This window comes from Mirounga angustirostris, unplaced genomic scaffold, assembly GCF_029215605.1.
Source record: "Mirounga angustirostris isolate CCGP_5_RB_7025 unplaced genomic scaffold, mMirAng1.0.hap1 SCAF_17, whole genome shotgun sequence".
NCBI lineage: Eukaryota > Metazoa > Chordata > Mammalia > Carnivora > Phocidae > Mirounga > Mirounga angustirostris.
Genome location: NW_026991725.1, coordinates 17552464 through 17574257, shown reverse-complemented (window position 1 = coordinate 17574257; position 21794 = coordinate 17552464). Strand labels below are relative to the sequence as shown.

The window sequence follows — 21794 nt, the reverse complement described above, 5'->3', positions numbered from 1 at the left end:
AGGTCTTGATCTCAGGGTAGGGTCATCAGTTCAAAGTCTGTGTTGGGCCCCATGCTGGGCATGGAGCCTACTCAAAAAAAAAAAAAGGAAAAAAATCAAACGAACATGCATTTAGTTTGCGTTAATGGTATGAAAGAACATGGTGACTTGAAAGTTTAGAACAGGAAGAACTAATTTAAATGAGGGCTAGAGAAAGCTTAAGGAAGTGACATTAAGGTTGAGACCTGCAATTATTAGGTGACAAGTTTGGGAATCAGTGTTGTAGACCCAGGGAACAATGGGTACAAAGACTCTAAGTAGAGAGAGTTTGGACATATTCAAGGAAATGGAACAGCCAAAGCCAAGAGCAAAGAGAGCAACAGGGAGCCTATTACTAGCAGATGTGGAAATAGCAATTTGGAAACCAGAAGAAGGGAGTGCGCAACTGGGATGAACTAGCAGACATGACAACTGAAAACTAGTTAATTAAGTAGAAGGAAATCCTTGGTGTAAAAGCTGTTTTGCTAGATTGATGGGGACAGAAGCCAGATTTTAGTGTGTTAACAGGAGAGAAGTAGGGATGATCAGTATAGATGACACTAGAAACTTCCACATGAAGGGATGGTGGAAAGTGGCTTGGTAGCTGGAGGTTACTGAGATGATCACTCCAAGTAGACACAGGATTGAGGACTGCCTTGTTTTAGAAAATGAGAGATGCTGGATCATCTGTGAATGCTGACCGGTAGGATATAATAGGGAGGCCAGAGGTTCAAAAAGTGGAAGGACTAAGTGAGTAACATGGTTGAGAAGCCAGGTGTAGGTAGGATCACAGAAGCAGATGGTGGTATAGATGAAGAGAGACTTGAAGATTTGGTGATAGGGAGATGAGAAAGTTTCCATACCAAGGCATTTAATTTACCTATTAGTGAGGTTTCTGACCAAGAGTGTAAGAGGAGGGGAACCAGAGATTTAAGGAGTCAAAGAAGTTGAAATAGTTTTGTGGAAACACATTAAAATTCCTGGACCATCTTGGGGCCTTGTGACATTGGTGAACATGGCTTCAACCTGCTATGATTCTTTTGTAAGATTTTTTCCCCCAGCCATGCTCTGCTGTACTGTATCAATGTTGTATTTGTAGGTTTAGATGTTTTCTTAGCTACAGGCCATGTAAGATATATATGAAGAACTGCATGATGCCATAAAAAATTACTATAAATGAGGTACAGAGATGACAATTATAAGCTGAAGGGGGCTCAGGAATTTCGGCTGTAATAACATAGGTTATTAAAAGGTAGAATGTTAGTACTTTTAAATGTTTAGAAACCTGGAAAAAACTGAACAATTTTTTTTTTTTGTAAAGCAGAAAGCAAACTGTCCATATTTGAGCCACATTTTTCATTAAGTCACAAGTAAAATGAATTGGTTATATGAGATACATATTTATAAGATGCATTGGAATTACATTAGGCTCTAAGAAAGCTATAATGTAAGCTTCAAGGGCAGAGATCTGATTTTATTCACGGATATAACCTGAATACCTAAAATGGCACCAGAGTTTTAGTTAAGGTGTTGGTAGTTAAAAGCCAAAATAGTACTTTGATTTATAGTAACCTTTTTGCCATGATGGTTTGTTTGTTTCAGAGCTGTTTATGAAGAAATTGATGTTCATCACCAGAAAGGAGCTCCAAGTCATAGTGACTGTTGAGGTAGACTTCAAGTTATACAACCTACATTCCCCATTCTATAGAATTTCAGTGTAATTGTCACTTTGTTTTTACTATTTACATTTTATAATGGCACTTGAGTGAAATCTTAGTACAAAAGTTTCTCCTAATCATCAAATTGTAATCTTTGTGAGCTTGTTAGCTAAAAATAATGAACCTTTGGAATGTAGAAGCTGGTTTATGGTATAGAAATATTAATGCTAACAAAAATAATGATCAATAGAAACTTCTTAGCACTGAAATAGACATTTATCTTTTACGTATAGTTAATTACCTATTAACTGGTAAAACCCACTCATTGCTCATCCCAGTAGGCCTGGATTCTTCCTATTTGCTGTATTAGTCATCCTATTTTATTTACTAATGAATGCATGGCCACCAGTAACCCATTAACCTTATTTATTCCCCTCATATCTGCCCCCGTGGAAATAGTACATTCCCACCTTTCTGCATTAGCTTGTGACTCTCTAGTTATCTAGGAATGGGGGAAGAAAAGGAAAGAATGCAGGGTGGCTATATTCTCTTTATTCTAGGTGAAAGTGGATGACCAGCTCACTAACTACATTAGAGGTGCCAACTCTAAAATGTAGACCCTGTGCAGCTTTGAGGCCCGGAAGACAAGACCTACCAGTACATCAGAAGCTTGGTGGAACATTTTTCCTCGGCAATAATGAAGTTTCACAGAAGAGTAACAGTTCCAGAGGAATATTTACGCTTCCAGACCACAGTTTAAACTTTATCTCAAAAGAACTTGGGTTAACATATATTCACTTAAAACTTCAGAAGAAAAATCCATTGTACTGAGGCCAAGTAGTTTAATGATAGCATCTTAGGTTTCACAGGGCTTCCTACCTTTAGAAAAGAAATCCTCACACAGCTGTGATGAGTAGATGAAGATTTTTATTACAAAATTATGAAGACTATTGAGTGCCTTCATTTAACTAAGTTGAATGTAAAAGTCAATTTGTACTTTTTTATAATACTTGTTTAGAATTAGAATTATAACTTGTAAAAGCCTTCATGATTTATATTTCAGGTACCCTGAAGAGGTCACTGGACTGTTCATTAAAGTTGCCTTGAAATATGATTCTTTATAATACTAGATGATCTTTTTTTCTCCCCTTTTTACTGTAATATTTCTATTTGGAACAAACACTACTGGAAAACATTCAGAATAAATTGTGCATTCATTTATGTCATAAATTACAATGACAAATTACTATTAAAACAATACTTTTTTTTTTTTTTTTACAGAGTTCGTTCATAGAACTTCTGATATGAGTCTTCACAATTCCACACTTATATTTTAACATTCAGGGACTTGAACTATCATAGGAAATGCTATAACCCTAGTAAACATTTGTGCATTTTATTTCATTTTCATGATGCCAAAATTTCAGAATATAAAATAGCCCTAGAGCCTAAAGGAAAAATACTCAAATCTGAAGTCAGAATGTAATCTCTGGGCAAGGTGTTAGGGTTAAGTGATTCTTCTTCCATTCTGAGCTTTTAAAGTAGTGACTATCCACAGTAAAAGAAAGTAGTAAGCAACTATTTTAGAAATAATAAAAATGGGCAGAAGTTATGACCTGGAGCCTAAAACAGATAACCCTGGGAATAATAAAAATACTCACTGCTACGAGTATGAAGGGCTAGTAATCTGTAAGGGGAGCAAACAGAATTAAATTGAACCATCAAGTCCATGCCTACATATTTAAGAAACAGCAGTTTCTTTTATTATTACTTATCAATATTACTTTTAATTATTATATTACTCTATGGTTTTGAACAGTCATACGTTCTAAATAGGCATGTGGATTCCTTATGACAGAAACCGTTCAATTTTAAGTAGGGTAAATTAGTTGGGGAAAAAAACAGCATTAAATATTTAAAATAGCTTCACATTACTGTAGAATACTTCTCCCCTGAGAAGACAAGATACAGATACATGATTTTTCAAAAATCACAAATCTGAAGCAAGACTTAGGTGCTGACTTCAATTATAGCCTGGAACCGGCAGCTGCTGCCCCTCCTTTGCTTCAAAAAAAGTATAAGAAAGAGTTATGAGATCAACATTCACCATTCTTGGATCTTCAGCAAATTCAGGATCAATGTAGAAAAACACTGGCATATCTACTTCCTCTTGTGGATTAAGCCTTTGTTCCTCAAAACAGAAGCACTAGAAGTTATAAAAAGGTATTTGTTTAGTTTCTATTAGAATAGAAATAATGGTCCATTTCTTAGCTTTAGTAAGCATACTACAATTAAATATTATAAAAAAATTTAACTATAATCTAAGTTCTGTGACAGAATGACAACATTTGATTTTTGCTTTGAGACTCAATGGGCTCCCCCTGCTCAGCAGGGAGTCTGCTTCTCCCTCTGCCCCTCCCCTCCACTTGTGAGCGTGCACATGTGCTCTCTCTCACTCATAAAATCTTAAAAAATTAAAAAAAAAAAAAATTGAGACTCAACAAATTTTGGGGGGGAGGGGGAAGAGGCAGATGGAGAGTGGGGGAGGGAATCTGAAGCAGACTCCCAGCTGAGCACCGAGCCCACTGCCAGACTCGATCCCATGACCCTGAGATCATGACCTGAACCAAAATAAAGACTCCAACCCTTAACCGACTAAGCCACCCAGGCACCCTGTTCCTCTTCTAATTTTAAAAGGAGATACCCATTTGATTCATCTGTTCTAAGCAATGGAAGAAAAGTTTAATGTTTAGAAGAAATGCATTTTCAGAAATTGGCTTCTACTAAACACTGCAGTAAGTTTAGTACTAAAGTTTGCATATTTAAGCTGTACCTGTATTTTATTGAAATACTGTCCAGCTTCAAATGGTACGACATTGTACGTAGAAATTCCAATTACTGGTTTGTCTGTAGGATTCTTAGCTTTATAAAACGCCAGTGCAGTCTCTCCTGGCACTACCTGTTTTAAGGAAATATACATTATCAATACTTATAATCTCACAGCGCCTCCTTTCTCTACTAAATTAGTCATATTATTTTATCTAATCAGACCACAATACTTTATCTAAACTAATATTGAGGGTCAGCAAAATAAATTGTGAATACTACCCATGAGTATCTGGTTTTCAAATTTTACTTGTATGTATCAGGGAAACCAGTGCTCTATTCATAATTAATTGTGGACTGTCCTTTTGTATATCTGAAGTCTTCAAGCAATAATCTGCAAATTATTTAAAATGTTCAAGGAGAGCCAAGCCTATCACAGCCCAAGTCTGACTCCTAAACACTTTACCTAAATACCCTATGACTGACAAAGATTCTTTTTAAGAGGTTACCAACTAGAGTAAATTAAACTTATAACCAGAACAAAACTGACTGAATAGAACTTTTACTTGACCAAAAAGCACGAATACTCTTTTTGAGAGAACACATTTTTTAAAACTTGCAAAGCTTTAAAAAAAATAGATTTCCAAAAGATTATTTGTACCAATTCAGCCACTTTTATCTTGTACACTACTATGTGATTAGAATATTAAAAATCATAACCTATAAAACCCTCAATCATTGAAGAGATTCAGTAATGTTTACTAACCTGGGGGGGGGGGGGACACCCAACATTTATAAGGGTTTTCCAACAAGGGTCATAATGAAGCTTTTCTGGCTATTCCTCAGCTCATGAAATAATTTCAATTAAATCTTCCAGGATTCCAGTTAGTCAAGATTTTAGGAAACTTTTAAGGTATATCTTTTCTGAAGTTGAACATGACTATTTAATATGATTACTTCAAAGCTTCTCAGTTTTCTTTTTTTTTGAGACAGGGATATTTTTTATCTAAATCCATAAATTACTTTCCATTGTAACCAATGATTTTAAACTTTCCCCCCTTATCTATACCTGAGGGAAAGTCAACTACATAGCATCAGAGAGTGAATTCTTAATATGACTCTAATAAGAACAGATGCCATTTTCCATTGTTCCAAACTGACTTTTACTACAGTATCACATAACTTGAAGTACACTGTTACATTAGGTATAGGGCACTGTCAAAAGTCTGTGAGACAGCGAATATCATCCTCAATGGGGAGAAGCTGAGAGCCTTTCCCTTAAGATCAGGAACACGTCAAGGATGCCCACTCTGGCCACTAGTATTCAACATAGTTCTAGAAGTCCTAGCAAGAGCAATCAGACAACAAAAAGAAATAAAAGGTATTCAAATTGGCAAAAAAGAAGTCAAACTCTCTTTTCTCAGATGACATGATACTTTATGTGGAAAACCCAAAAGACTCCACCCCCAAATTACTAGAACTCATACAGCAATTCAGTAATGCTGCACAGAAACCAGTTGCTTTCTTACTAACAATGCAACTGTAGAAAGAGAGATTACAGAAACAATTCCATTTACAATAGCACCAAAAACCGTAAGATACCTCGGGATAAACCTAACCAAGGGGGTAAAGGATTTATACTCTAGGAACTACAGAACACTCATGAAAGAAATTGAAGAAGACACAAGAAGATGGAAAAACATTCCATGCTCATGGATCAGAAGAACAAACAGTGTTAAAATGTCTATGCTACCTGGAGCAATCTATACCTTCACAATGCCATCCTGATCAAAATTCCAATGACATTTTTCAAAGGGCTGGCACAAACAATCCTAAAAAATTTGTATGGAATCAGAAAAGAGCCCGAATCGCCAAGGAAATGTTGAAAAAGAAAAAGCTGGGGCATCACGTTGCCCGATTTCAAGCTATGTTACAAAGCAGTGATCACCAAGACAGCATGGTACTGGCACAAAAACAGACATATAGACCAATGGAACAGAACGGAGAGCCCAGATATGGACCCTCCACTCTATGGTCAAATAATCTTAGACAAAGCAGGAAAAAACATGCAATGGAAGAAACACAGTCCCTTCAATAAATGGTGCTGGGGAAATTGGACAGCCACATCCAGAAGAATGAAACTCAACCATTCTCTAACACCATACACAATGATAAACTCAAAATGGATGAAAGACCTCAATGTGAGACAGGAATCCATCAAAATCCTAGAGGAGAACATAGGCAGTAACCTCTTTGACATCAGCCACAGCAACTTCTTCCAAGATACATCTCCAAAGGCTAGGGAAACAAAAGCAAAAATGAACTTTTGGGATTTCATCAAGATAAAAAGCTTTTGCACAGCAAAAGAAACCGTCAACAAAACAGAGGCAACCCACGGAATGGGAGAAGATATTTGCGCGTGACACTACAGATAAAGGGCTGGTATCCCAAGATCTATAAAGAACTTCTCAAACTCAACACCCAAAAAACAAGTCAAAAAATGGGCAGAAGACATGAACAGACACTTCTCCGAACAAGACACATGAAAAAATGTTCATCATCATTAGCCATCAGGGAAATTCAAATTAAAACCACACTGAGATACCACCTTACACCAGTTAGAATGGCAAAAATTGACAAGGCAAGAAACAACAAATATTGGAGAGGTTGTGGAGAAGGGGGAACCCTCTTACACTGTTGGTGGGAATGCAAGCTGGTACAGCCACTTTGGAAAACAGTGTGGAGGTGCCTCAAAAAATTAAAAATAGAGCTACCCTATGACCCAGCAATTGCACTCCTGGGTATTTACCCCAAAGACACAGATGTAGTGAAAAGAAGGGCCATATGCACCCCAATGTTCATAGCAGCAATGTCTGCAACAGCCAAACTGTGGAAAGAGCTGAGATGCCCTTCAATCAATGAATGGATAAAGATGTGGTCCATATATACAATGGAATATTACTCAGCCATCAAAAGGATGAATACCCAACTTTTACATCAACATGGATGGGACTGGAGGAGACTATGCTAAGTGAAATAAGTCAAGTAGAGAAAGTCAATTATCATATGGTTTCACTTATTTGTGGAACATAAGGAATAGCATGGAGGACATTAGGAGAAGGAAGGGAAAAATGAAGGGGGGGGAATCGGAGGGAGAGATGAACCATGAGAGACTATGGACTCTGAGAAACAAATTGAGGGTTTTAGAGGGGAGGAGGGTGGGGGGATGGGTTAGCCCGGTGATGGGTTTTAAGGAGGGCACATACTGCATGGAGCACTGGGTATTATACGAAAACAATGAATCGTGGATCACTACATCGAAGAAAACTAATGATGTATTTTATGATAACATAATAAAATAAAATTTAAAAAAAAAGTAGTCTGTGAGAATAAAAGAATTGCATTAATGGAGTCTTAGTATTTTGAGATTAAGTTTACATGAGTGTTTCCTAAATTGTGAAACAGTTTAAGTGATGAAAGAAAGTAATTTTTACAATGAAACAAATAATCTTTTAATAACTACTTTAGTCACTTACATATATTTCTGTTTGCTGCGGTCTAAAGTTCCACTGGAGACTTGCATGCACATCTGCATTAAAGGTGACTTTAATAATTCGATCCTTAACAGGCACCATGTTTTCAATCTGGTCTGATGCATGACCTGCTACTGCTGATCCTCCAAGACCAGTAGTCTAGGTATTAAAGATATTAAGAATATTACAGGATAATATATCAATACTTTCAGGTGATGATTTATTGGATAAAAACAAATTTTAAAAACAATTTAATAATCTAGTAAAAGCCCAGTTTATATACTGTCACTGACCACTTCTTATTGTGTCAATGGCTTGACCACCTTTGGGGTGTCAAGGGCCTATATTTATTAGAATCACTTATATTTTTTCAGTAATCACTTGGTTATTGGACATAGTAAAAAATGAGTCATTTGAGAAAGGACACTCCTTACTGATAATAAACAGCTCAGAATTTTAGCTTAACTTTCCATTAAACATATTTCTACTTATTGCCAGTGTTTCATATATACTATTAGTCATTAATAGAAGTAGAAATTACCCACGACCCTATCATTTCAATGAAACTAATTCCATTATCCACAGTCCTGTCTGATCCTTTTCCATATCATAACTTTTATAGCATAGATTAGTTTGTAGTTTCACTTCTGTACTCTGCTTTTCTCAAGCATCATAAGTATTTTTCCATGTTGGTAAATGTTTTTTTAACTTTTTTTCTGTACTCGTATAGTACAGCTTTTATAAATATAATTGGTTAATCAGAAAAACTGATCCCTTTGGCACATGAATCAATCACAAGACATCAGAGTAATCTGTGTCTGACATTTCTTGCCTATCTTCATTGCCACTATTTATCTCCTTATCATCAGAGATGTTTAAAAAAAATCCTTACTTCCAGGGTCATCATTCTTCTGATGCTTGAGGTTGCCAGAATTCTGGTCTCCGGATAATTAATCTGTTACTATACTAGGAAAAAAATACCAAATTTGAGGCTAGGGGAAGACTCCCAGCAAAATGTAGTATTACTATCTTCCACGTATTACACAAGTCAACTAACTGCACTCAACTGCCATGCAACATTACTGAATTACATTATAAACCTAAAAGCTGCTAGGGGAAGATTTTATCCTTGTTTAATAAGTATATTTTCTGCCCTAAAGAGCTATAATGCTTACGCTTTAAGATATAACTCCGAAGAATTTGAGTCACTTGAATAAAGATTCCTTAATGTATTCTGACAGGCAGTCTTTGAATATAGATTCTTCAAATTTGCAAATTTGATAGAAAACTTAAGAACAGAAAAGGGCAATGAGAATATGTCCTGGGCTCTAGTATAGTTCTGCCACTAACTAGCTCCAAGAACTGAATAAATCTTACTTTTAGGGGGCTACACTTTCCATACTCAAAAAAATGTGAGGTCACTGTATTAAACTGTTTATATAATTCTTATTTTTGGTTTTAAAGTTCTGTGATTCCAAAAGTGAAAGGCTCCTTTCGGAATGTCACTATGTAACATCTAACTTGATTTAAGTTTAGGATTACAAATTATAATTTTTATTATCCTGCCCTGCATTTGCACACACATGCACAAAATACTGTCATTCACTTCAGTGTGAAACAGGGTTTCTCAACTTTGCCACTAATGGCATTTCGGGTTGGATAATTCTTTGGGTTTTTCTGGATTTTTTTTTTTTTTTTTTTTTTGGTGGGGAGAGGGGGAATGTCTGTCCTGTGCAGGAGCATCCCTAGCCTCTACCCACTAGGACATCAGTAGCACTCTCCCTGCTCACCTCCCAGGTTGTGACAACCAAATTTGTCTTCAGACATTGCTAAATACTCCCTGAAGAATAAAACTGACCCCTTCTCCCCTCATGGTTTGCGGAGATTTATACTTGTTAATTTTGGATTCAGTTTTATGATTTAACCAACTGCTAGTCTGGGGATTCCTACTAGGTCCAGACTGCCCTCTGCTGAAAACTAATTCACATTCTATATTCATCCTCCCAAATCAAGCTACTGAATACCCCATAAATGCTAATATTAGGAGACTGAAAAGTCCTTTTGACTTCTGCTGTTTTAGTCATTATGGAAAATAATGGCAAGTTAATCCCCAAAAGGAGAGGAGAAGTTAAGCCAGGCATTAACAGTTCTGGCAGTTAACCGGTGATTCCCAAACTTTGCTACACACTGGGAGCACCTGAGGAGTCTTTAAAAAATTACAAATGCCTGACTCCCACTCGGAGTAATTTAATTGGTTAGGGATGTGACCTGGGTGTCAGGATTTTTCAAAGCTCTCCAGATGTTTCCCCCTCACAACAAAGAATTGGGAGAACCACTCTCAAACACTTAGTGAATGAAGTGAATATAGTCTCACTTATGTTTCTTAAACAAATTCCTGGCCCCTTCCCAGACCTAATCAGAATCTCTGGGGTGAGGGAGCCCTAACATGTTTATTAAAGCAGCTCCACTAGTAAACCTAATGCCTAGCCAAAGCAGCAAACTACTACTTATGAATTAAGGAGAACAGATGTGAAATACGTAAAGTCTGCCATTGTTTATGGTTCTCAAATACTAGTCTGCATCAAAATCATCTAGGGGACCTATTAAAACACAGATTGCTGGGCCCCTCCCCCAGAGTTTCTGATTCAATAGCTCTGGAGCTTGACCCAGCAACATACACTAGTTCCCAGGTGATGTGCCGGTGGTTCTCCGTGGGACCACACTTGAAGAACCTCATGAGGGTTTCTGATCTAAAAAGGGCCCTGGGTAAGCAGATTACACTTACGTATTAACAGAGGAGGGGAGCCCCAAACGCCTAACTCATGCCTCTTTCTATGGATTAAAAGTACTCCCGGTTTAAGCCCAATTTACAAGCATACTCCCATTTTTCCAGGGTTAACCTTCGCACATAAACCATACATGGTTCACAGAAGGAATGCACTAATGTAATTTATATTTTAGAAGCGAACACGTGTGTGAGCAGCCAAAGGGTAAGGCAGATTGCTCGGAGAGCAAAGTATAGGCTGCGGACGTTTTCGGTGGTGTAGCTCAGAGATACGGCATTCCACTCTGCAGTGTGGTCGGTATAAGCACGACTGCTATAGGGGCTTGGGTTCTTAGCTTTACCACTAACAACTCTGGTAACTTGGGCAAGTACTTTTTAAAGCCTGTTTCCTCTCTGGTAGCCAACCTCAGACCCTTCAACACGACACGGAGGAGCGATCGCTGTCCAGGGACCTGTCCTGCACCTCCGCCCCTCCTGATGACACCGCCCAGGAGGCAGCACCGGCCCCTACCTGGCAATAAAGCCGATAAAGGGGCACGGCGGCGTAGGACGCCCCCAGCATGCCCACGGCGGCCGCGGCCACGTACGTGAGGACCGTCCTGTTCCGACGCCGCCAGTCTTCCTCCTGCGCGCGTGTGAAAGGGTTCGTGCTCTTCGGCCGCCTTGGCGGCTGCAGGGTCAACTCCCGGCCAGGGTTCGGGCACCTCCATGTCCCAAGCCGCCTCTGCCCCCTTTCAGCACTTCCTGTCCCACTCCTTCCCGGCCTGAGACACGGCTCTACCCTCTCGGCAACCCTGGTCGGGGACCCAGGGTGGCTCCAGCGCCAGCCACAGAAAACAACGCGCCTCCACGCCGGACGCCAGAGCCCCCCCATAGTGCCGGGAGCGAGCTCCCGCCGTCGGGGACGAGGACAGGTCTCGCGAGGCTGGCCAATCTCGCGACAACTGGGAGGAGCTAGCCGCTGCTCCGGCTACAGGGCTCCTCAGGTGGCGGCGCTTGCAGACGGGCTACGGAGGCCGGGTTGCCAGATTGCGGGTAAGTTCGCGTTTTGCTTCATGACTGTTCCTCCCACTTTGCTTCCCTCCAGTGCCTATTCAAAGTTACTTTTAGGGAAACGCCATGCGCTCCGCGGGATGAAAACGCATCATCATTTGAGCTTGTGTCCCCGGTCTTCCTAAACCCACTCCACCACCCTTTGTCTCGACCTAGCGGCCCTCAGCCTCCCGCCGCTGCTTACTGCCCTGGACTTGAGCTCAGGGATCACCTCTTCCAGGAAGCCTGCCTGTGTTCACCACAGCGCACAACAACACTCACGCGTCTGCATTTTCTCAGCCGCTGGGAATCGGCTTCCACGTCTCTGATGCCCCTTAACCGTTTGTCCAGTTAAAATGACCAGCTCTGGAGCAGAGAGACGTTGTCAAACGAGTTTGTCCAGAGAAGAGCGACCAAGACGTGAAGATGCTTTAAGAAAGGACTGAAAGAAATGGGGATGTTCATCTTGGAAAAGAACCCTGCGGGGGATGTAATACCTTTCTGCGCTTGACCCACAGGACAAAGTAGGACCTGAGGGGATCAGACGGCGCAGCCTATTTTGCTGTTATGGAAGGAAACAAACTTCTAGAAAGCATAAAGGAGTGGAGAAAAAAGCCCACATTCTGAGGTTTGGCAGCTCTGGGATCATGCGCGCATCCCACTATCACCTAGTGTCCTTAGGCCAGTTATTTCACCACTGTAAGAAGCGGTGGCCTTATTTGTAAAATGGAAATCATAGTAGTAAATGAGAATATGCTTATAAAGTGATTTTCACTTTGCCTGAGATAGAGTAAAAATTTAGTAATCATTAGGCTCTATTTCTAATGACTGGTGCAGGTATTATTATCCCCCCTTTAGGGATGAGGAGACTGAAAGCCTGAGACATACATAAATAGCATTTATTTAATAAAAAACATTTGGGGCACCTGGGTGGCTCAGTCCGTTAAACGGCTGCCTTTGGCTCAGGTCATGATCTCAGGGTCCTGGGATCCAGCCCCATGTCCAGCTCTCTGCTCAGCAGGGAGCCTGCTTCTCCTTCTCCTTCTGCCTGCAGATCCCCCTGCTTGTGCTCTCTCTCTCTCTCACTGTCAAATAAAGAAATAATTTTTTTAAAAAATCCTTAAAAAAATAAAAAACATTGAATTTATTTAATGCGCTTTTGCATGGGCCAGACCTTGTTCAACCTACTGGGGCTACAGCACAGAGAAAGGCAAACACGATCAGTTCTCTTCCGAAGTGTACTTTTTTTTTTTTTTTAAAGATTTCACTTATTTATTTGAGAGAGAGAGAATGAGAGAGAGAGAGCACATGAGATGGGGGAGGGTCAGAGGGAGAAGCAGACTCCCTGCCGAGCAGGGAGCCCAATGCAGGACTCGATCCCGGGACTCCAGGATCATGACCTGAGCCGAAGGCAGTCGCTTAACCAACTGAGCCACCCAGGCGCCCCGAAGTGTACTTTTTAATGGGGGACTCTGGAGATAATCAAGTAACAGATATATAAATGAGAGAATTTCAGATAACAATCGTACAATGAGACAGTAGAATAGGAGAGTGTGCTTGAGAACAATAATGAGAAGGGGTAGTGAAGTCTTTCTCTGAAGATGTGCCATTTGAGCCTAGTCCTGAATGATGATAGGAACCTACTTGCACAATGACAATTCCAAGCCATGCAGAGGCTCAGAGGCAAGTGAGAGCTAGATAGCATTGAAGAACAAAAATGAGGCCGCTGTGTTCCTAGCATAGTAAGCAGGGAGGAAAGTAGTAGGAAATAAGGTCAAAACAGGTCTATTAGGGGTCACATAATACAGAGCCTTTTAAGCCATGTCCAAGGGTTTGGATTTTATTCTAAAAGTAATAGGAAGCTACTACAGAGTTTAGGTAGAAGCATTCAAGTGATATGATCTGATTCACATTTTTTAAAAGACCTTGGTTATGTTGTGCAGAACACATTAAAGGGAGGTGGGCAAAAAATGGAAGTAGAGCAGTTAGGAGGCAACTGAGGTGAGTAATGGTAGTCACCTTGAGTGAGTATGAGTAATTGATTAACTTGTGGTCAGCACCAGAAAATTGTGAAGCCGGTAAGATCTGACTCTTTCCTACTCTGGCACAAAAACCAAGATGCTATGATTCTACAAATTTATTTGTATTAATGTTTGAAAATCTTTTTCATCTGTATCTACCTTAGTTCTTATACCAGATTGTCAGCTTTTTCAGGACAAGACCTGTCCTATATTGAGTTTAACAGCATAGACTCAGACCTCATGCAAATGTTAGTGTCGTTGAAACCAACAATACATGCCCTTAACCATTTTTTTCCTCCAGACACCCCTTCCATGTAGCAACAGATAGCGGTATAAATGTGTATGTCAGTATAGTGTCTTTGTCTTGGCATCTATTATTTTGTTTTGTAATTGCAAATGAAACTATTCCTTTCCACGGTATAGTAATCTTGATAGCAGTAAAATGGTGTTAGCTATAATTTTCTTGAGTCTGAGTATGGTTGTGATATTGCATAAATCATTATGGTAATTAATGCTAAGTAATGAGTTCTACCGTGAATGGAATAGGAGCACCTCAGGGCAAGGTTAGTACAACCCTTTTCTGCAGGTAGAGATGTTGATTACAAACTTAAAATATTAGGGGCTGGACTGACATTTCAGACTTGGCACCTTTAATTTATAATATCATTCTTTAGCAGTAAGTAATTAAACCTTGTGAACACTTCCTAGTTAGCTATGATCATGTCCAGTTTTACATAAGAGGTAAAATTGGTTGTTATACAAGCCATTTTGGGGGGTGGAGGGAGCAAGATGGGTGAAGGTGGGAAAAAAAGGAAAAATGGGGGAAAAAAAGAAAAAAGAGAAACCATTTGATAGTCACACATTTTCTTTTTTTTATATACTTTTAAAGGTTTTATTTATTTATGTGAGAGAGAGGAAGAGAGAAATCACGAGAGAGGGGGAGGGTCAGAGGGAGAAGCAGATTCCCCGCTAAGCCGGAGCCCGATGCAGACTCCATCCTGGGACTCCAGAATCATGACCTGAGCCAAAAGCAGATGCTTACCGACTGAGCCACCCAAGCGCCCTGATAGTCACACATTTTCTTATCTGATTATTGGTTCTCAGGCTTTCTGAAAACTTAAAGATTATAAAGATGTATCATTTTAAAAATGTGATTTGTGATTTGTAATTACATTTTTTTAGTATTTTTAATGCATAGTATAAATTAAGGAAATTGCTACTTAAATCTTAATTTGTTAGTCACTGAGCTGCATTTCTTAGCTATTTGCCTAATAAAACTAGATCCATTTGGCAATGTGAAACATCTAGCAATTATTCCAACAGTACTAACAACTGTTTATTTGGCTGCTATATATTTTAATAGTCTCCTTATACCTAAAAGAGGAAGAATAATGCATCTCAATAAATAGTAAGAGCAAGTGAATTATAGTTTGAGAATAAGCTGGGTAATCACAGTTTCCAGTGATTGCAGTGACATCATGAAGTTGTCTCAGTAAGTCTTGATATCCTAGTTTCTTATTTCCTGGCAGCTTCCTTTAAGCCACATGTTTAAGGAGTTACTCTATTTAAAAGATTTTTAAAAAGTTTATATATTTTTTATATTCACAGACCAGGTGAAATGAAAGCAGAAATCATTCATCCATACAAGGCATTTTTTAAAAGGAGTATTTATTAAGATCAGGGCCAGCTTTGTGGATAGGTGACCTATGCAGTCATGTAAGAGCCTGCTTTTAAAAGGGCCCTTTGCCCCAAATAGATGGAATGACATTTTAACATAATTCAGGCTAAAGCCATGTCAGCCTTCCTGGGATAAGCAGAGTTAAGGCAGAGCCAGAAAACTAGGGAAAATGGAAAAGCAGAGAGCCCAGTCTCAGGAAGTGAAAGGTAAGAGATAAGGCAAAAGGCAAACTCAGGTCTCCTGAGAATAGTCAGGATATATGAAATAACATCAAGCAAAATCCAAGCTCCTCACCCTGGCCCCTAAGACCCTAGGTCAACTCGACCCTGCCTGCTTCTTGAACTTCATCTACTATTTCTCTCTCCCCACATTCACCATGTTCCAGCCACACTTCTTTGTGTCTGAAAACACCCCAAATCTATTTTGCTGCCTCGAGACCTTTTCTCTGCCTGGAATACTTTGTCCCTCAGTTTTTATCCTGGCTGACCTGTCGTTTGGATCTCAGCTGGAACACCACTACCCAATCTAAATCAGCCCTCCTCTGTCCAGTCACATTTGTGTATCTGAAATCCAGTTTGTTTTGTTGTTTCCTTTTTTATTGTTTTTTTCTCTCAACATTAGAACGTAAATGCCCAAAGAGCAGGGACCTTGGCTTGTTCACCATATAATCACAAGCACTCAGCATGGTGCACATGATTGTACTGAGTAAATATTTGGGGGATGAGTGCACCAAGGAAAGCAAACAGAAGGCTGTCTGGTAGTGTAAGGAAATTTCTGAGAGCAGTGAGCTCTTGCTCGGATGAAGATCCCCCATTTGAGAAGATTAGGACTCCTCCTTTCAAGCAGTTTTCCGGTGTTTCCCACAGGGTTGGTCTGTGTTATAGGAGTTCCTATATGTCCACCCCCAGGGCAAATGAGTAGCATTCCTGAACTGCTTAGATTCTTTCTTTTTTTTTTCTTTGCTTAGATTCTTGAAAGAAAAAAGTTCATTAGCAGTAGGAATATTGTCTTTGGGTACAAAATAAAGGAGATAGTAAAATAACCCTTTGATCTTTTATATCTTGATTTTCTAAAACTTTCGTGTTATTTTTAAAAGATCAGTTAAGTCTAGGGGCGCCTGGGTGGCTCAGTCGTTAGGCGGCTGCCTTCAGCTCAGGTCATGATCCCAGAGTCCTGGGATTGAGCCCTGCATCAGGCTCCCTGCTCAGCTGGAAGCCTGCTTCTCCCTCTCCCACTCCCCCTGCTTGTGTTCCCTCTCTCGCTGTCTCTTTCTCTCTGTCAAATAAAGTAAATAATAAAATCTTAAAAAAAAAAATCAAGTCTAGCCCAGGGAAGGGAGCCATTCCTGATTATATAAACCTAGGATTATTTAAATATACTAATGCTATCTCGAAGAATCTCTGCTGTGATAAGGTATAGGACCTGTTGCCACAGTTACTAAACACTTTGTTTTATCTCTTCAAATATAATGCTGAATCTATAGGTCTAACTTTACAAAAGAAATATTTAATTGTTTTAATATTTTAATAGTAGTGCCAGTTGATCTATAAATAGTAAACATTTCCAACTTGTCTGTCACGGAATCCAAACAGATTCTTTATTAGGTAACCAGCACCATCATTTCCTCCTCCTCTCTTGAAATTACCTTAATGTAAAATTTTACTATCCAACTGCTTTTTCTCCTCCCCTCCAATTCCTTCCAAATGACCTGACTCACGGTTACCCTATCCCATTCATGGACCAGACCAGTCTTAGAGGTGCACGCACATTTTAAAAAGAAAGCCCTCCCCTCAAAAAACATTGAGGGGCTTGTAGTTTAGTAAGCCTGGAATAGAATTTTTTGATTCATAAAACCAAAGAAGAACCTTTAAAGATCACTTTATGAATGATCTTGTCATTCTCGTTCTGCATATGCAGAAACTGGGGAGCAGAGTCGTTCAGTGACTGCTCCAAGTCCCTTGGCTAGCAGACAGCCAGACATGAAACTCAAACCCGGATAACTTAGCTTCTAGACCAGTACTCTTCCCAGTGCAATGCCCTTGTAAATATAAAACCAGTGGCAAAGAGAATTCCAAAGTGTTTCTTTTTAAACAAGCTAGATAGAGATGGTTAATAAGAGAGGGAATTAACAGGGCGCCTGGGTGGCTCAGTTGGTTAAGCAACTGCCTTCGGCTCAGGTCATGATCCTGGAGTCCCGGGATCGAGTCCCGCATTGGGCTCCCTGCTCGGCAGGGAGTCTGCTTCTCCCTCTGACCCTCCCGACCCTCCCCCCTCTCATGCTCTCTCTCTCTCAGTCTCTCTCTCAAATAAATAAATAAAATCTAAAAAAATAAAATAAAAAATAAATAAATAAATAAAAAAGAGAGGGAATTAACATTAAACACTGTTTGTACTGTGAGGTTCTTTGCTATAAGTCTTATTTCTTTCTAAACTATAGCAGGGAAAAAGTGTCTTTTATTTATTACTGCTTACCAATTTGCTTACAAAGGAATAGTTATGAGAAATTAAAGGGTATAGCTAGTTTTCTCTGGTAAATACCAAATCTATGTTATTTTCTCTTTCACCTTGCAAAATTTGCTGACACTTTAGCAAATGGAATAAAAGAAGAAAATGACGTAAAGGGAATATGACATTAAAGGAAACATAATCTGGGGCACCTGGGTGGCTCAGTCGTTAAGCGTCTGCCTTCGGCTCAGGTCATGATCCCAGGGTCCTGGGATCGAGCCCCGCATCGGGCTCCCTGCTCAGCGGGAAGCCTGCTCTCCCTCTCCCACTCCCCCTGCTTGTGTTCCTGCTGTCGCTATCTCTCTGTCAAATAAATAAATAAAATCTTTAAAAAATAAAAATAAAAATAAAGGGAACATAACCAGAAGGGGCTAGTTTTCTTTCTCTTTCTTTCTTTCTTTCTTTCTTTCTTTCTTTCTTTCTTTCTTTCTTTCTTTCTTTCTTTCTTTTGAGGGGGGGAGAGAGAGAGAGAGATGGGGGGTGGGGGCAGAGGGAGAGAGAGAATCTTAAGCAGGTTCACTACCCAGCTCAGTGATGATGAATGGTGATGAAGATGAAGGGATTGTTTGGGCTTAGTAGTAAGCCTACACATCTCTCCTTCTTTGTTGCCACACCTTGTCTTTCTTCCCGTTACTTCTGGTTCATTTTCACTTTAGAAAAACAACAAAATGGCATTAGAGTTCCTTAACTACACAGCTTGTTAAATACTTCTAAGTAAATAATAGATGTTTTAAAGGCATTAAATAAACAACAAAAAGATTAAAATACCTAGGAATTAAATGAGAAATGTGTGAGACCCATATGAAGACAGCTTTGAAACACTACAGAAGGTCACAAAAGAAGACTTGAACAAATGGAAGGACATACTAGTTCTTGGGTAGCAAGGCTCAACTGTATAAAGATAGATACCAATACTTTGTCAATTAACTTGTAAATTTAACATGATTCCCCAACAATTGGCATTATATTGTTTTGTAAATAAGATAAAATTTTAAAGTTAATGGGTAAAAATAAACAACCAAAAATAGCCAGGAAAACTTGGTTAACAAAAGAAGTAATGAGAGAGGGTTGGATTTACCAGATGTAAAACATATTGTAAACCATTATTAAGATAGACTAACCAATGGGCAAGAATAAAAAGCACAGAAGTAGGTCCAAATATTTATGAGATTTGATATATGATAAAGGTCTAATCTCAAATCAGTGGGAAAAGATGGATTGTTTAATAATGTTGTGGAGGCAACTTAGTGATGTTCTTGGGAGAAAATAAGAGTTGGATCTATACCTTATACTATATACTAGGATGGATTCCAAATGGATCAAAGCTTTTTAAATGAGACTATAAAAATACTAGAAGAAAATATGAGAGAGTTCTTTATAACTTTGGAGTGTATAAGGACTTACATTTGACTTAAGGACTTACCATGAAAAATTGATAAATTTAGCCACAGGCCTTTGTATAACAACAATAACAACAAAATCCATAACTAAGAATAAAGGAGGAAAGTGTATTTGCAATTCTTAATGCAAGAAGAGGAGATAGTCTCCCTGGGATGTAAGAACTCCTAGAAACTGGACAGAAAAAAGCTAACCATGTAGAGAAAAATAGGCAAAAGATATAAAAATAAAGTTCACATAAAAGGAGATACTAAAGGGTTCTTAAAATATAAAAACAAATGTTCAGCCTCATCAGACTTAAGATCTTAAGATACTGCTTTTATCAATAAGATTGTCAAAAATCCAATAGTTATGTAATACACCCTATTGGTGAGAATTTGGAGTATCAGTCACTATTATTGGAGGGATGGTAAATTAGGACAGTTGATGACTGAGGGCAGTTTGGCAGTTTCTATCAAAATATCAAATGTGTATAAATGATGATAACCTATTTTTGTAAATTTGTCATACAGATAAATTTGTGCACATGTGATGTGATCTATAGGGTTTCATCACAGCATGTTTATAATAGCAAAAAATGTGAAACAATTTAAGTATCTATCAATAAGGGAATAAATAAATATGGTCCATCCATAAAATGGAATACCATGCAGCTATGAAAAATAAAAAAGAAATAGGGGGGTGCCTGGGTGGCTCAGTCAGTTAAGCATCCAACTCTTGATTTCAACTCAGTTCATGATCTCATGGTTGTGCGATCGAGCCCTGCATCGGGCTCCACAGTGAGCATGGAGCCTGCTTAAGATTCTCCTGCTCCCTCTTTATTTATTTATTTTTTATTCATTTATTTTTTTGTAAAGATTTTTTTTATTTATCTATCTGACAGAGAGAGACACAGCGAGAGAGGGAACACAAGCAGGGGGAGTTCTCCCTCTCCCTCTTTTTTTTTTTTTTTTTAAAGATTTTATTTATTTATTTGAGAGAGAGAGAGTGAGAGAGCACAAGAGGGGGGAGCGGGAGAGGGAGAAGCAGACTCCCCGCTGAGCAGGGAGCCCGACGCGGGACTCGATCCCGGGACTCCAGGATCATGACCTGAGCCGAAGGCAGTTGCTTAACCAACTGAGCCACCCAGGCGCCCTCCCTCTCCCTCTTAAAAACAAAAAAAAGAATTAGGATGCTATATAAAAATACAGAAATAATTCCAGGTTCTATATTAATTAAAAAAAAAAAAAAAACACCCCAGCAGATTGCACAGCCATGCTTATAGTATTCAGGACTACTATATACACCAGAGGACCTGTTTATATCATGTATGTGACCCATACCCTCAGGGATTGTACAGTGCACAGCATGAACAGCTAGATGCTTTGTGCTGGTTGTAACCTACTTTCCCAGTCGAAACAAAAGCAAAGGAGTCAATATTTATTCATATTTGTTTATGCATAAAGGAACTAAAAGTATTCACAAGAAACAAAAATAGTGGGTACTTAAGTATGTGGAAATGGTGTGGAGATAGATAGGATGCATATATACATCCATTACATATACCTCATGGGAATGTATTAGCTATTTTTAAAAAACTAAAAATACTAATTCATTCAATATTGTAATTTCATCAAGTTAATATTTATCATCTTTTCTGCCGGATGTTTTTATCCCTTTCCTTTTTATTTTCTTAATTTTGGTCTAGTAAAAAGAACTAGTTTTAGAAAAGTATTGAATGCCATCTCTTTGGGAATATAAATTATTAAGTCTGTTATTCAAACATATGCATCACAGGCAGATTTTTTATCTAATGAGATTTCTAATGATATAGAATTAAAACTTTTAATCAAAGTAAAGCTCTAATTTGAGTTTTCTGGAATAGATTTATTGTATAAAACAAGAATTTTTCCCCCCCAGTGTTCCACTTTCTCTGTTTTGGCTGACCTCACATTTTCCTCCTTATGAGTCACCAAACTAGAAAAACAATATATTTTCCTTGACTGGGCAGATTTTCTGTAAAAGAATAGAATGTTTCCCTTCTGTGTCGTTCATTAATGTGGGGTTTAGTGTGTGTGTGTGTAACATTACAGAACCCCTTTTGGTTGAGGGGCTTGCTAGTTTCTGTAAAGGAAGGAATAGGGAATAAATAAAAGAGGGAAGGGAGAGGCATTTTATGATATTTAAGGTTTAAGGATATGACAGGAATACCTGGCTAATTAAAAAAAAAAGCCTGCTGTTTGGATGGATAAAATTAAACCAGTTTCTGTTAGTTTAATCAACAGTATCATCTCCATATAGACAGCCTATTAGTACTGTTAATCTCATCCTGTATTTTCAGAGAATGAAGTTTTTCCACAT

At 38.8% G+C, this 21794-nt stretch overlaps 3 protein-coding genes across 8 annotated transcripts in view; 2 read left to right on the top strand and 1 right to left on the bottom strand.

Annotated features, from left to right (window-relative positions):
- TOM1L1 (target of myb1 like 1 membrane trafficking protein) overlaps positions 1-2902 on the top strand; it is an 82455-nt gene extending 79553 nt beyond the window's left edge. For all 5 annotated transcript variants that reach the window (XM_064582851.1, XM_064582849.1, XM_064582848.1 and 2 more), the window contains 2 exons: positions 1621-1685; positions 2237-2902. In XM_064582851.1, the coding sequence (XP_064438921.1) occupies positions 1621-1684 (64 nt within the window). In that variant the 3' untranslated portion in view covers position 1685; positions 2237-2902. The remainder of the gene's footprint in view (positions 1-1620; positions 1686-2236) is intronic.
- Positions 2903-3670: 768 nt separating this feature from the next.
- LOC123854145 (cytochrome c oxidase assembly protein COX11, mitochondrial) lies at positions 3671-11694 on the bottom strand. The gene is made up of 4 exons (XM_045889182.3): positions 11332-11694; positions 8039-8194; positions 4510-4635; positions 3671-3882 (listed from the first exon to the last, which is right to left on the bottom strand). Exons 1-4 carry the CDS (start codon positions 11692-11694, stop codon positions 3700-3702), a joined length of 828 nt encoding a protein of 275 aa, XP_045745138.1. The 3' UTR covers positions 3671-3699.
- A 29-nt stretch (positions 11695-11723) lies between these two features.
- The window catches only part of STXBP4 (syntaxin binding protein 4), a 179984-nt gene continuing 169913 nt past the window's right edge, over positions 11724-21794 (top strand). The window contains exon 1 of one of the 2 annotated variants that reach the window (XM_064582846.1): positions 11724-11855. The gene's annotated coding sequence lies outside the window, so the exon portion shown is untranslated. The remainder of the gene's footprint in view (positions 11856-21794) is intronic. The other variant, XM_064582847.1, reaches the window with a different exon arrangement.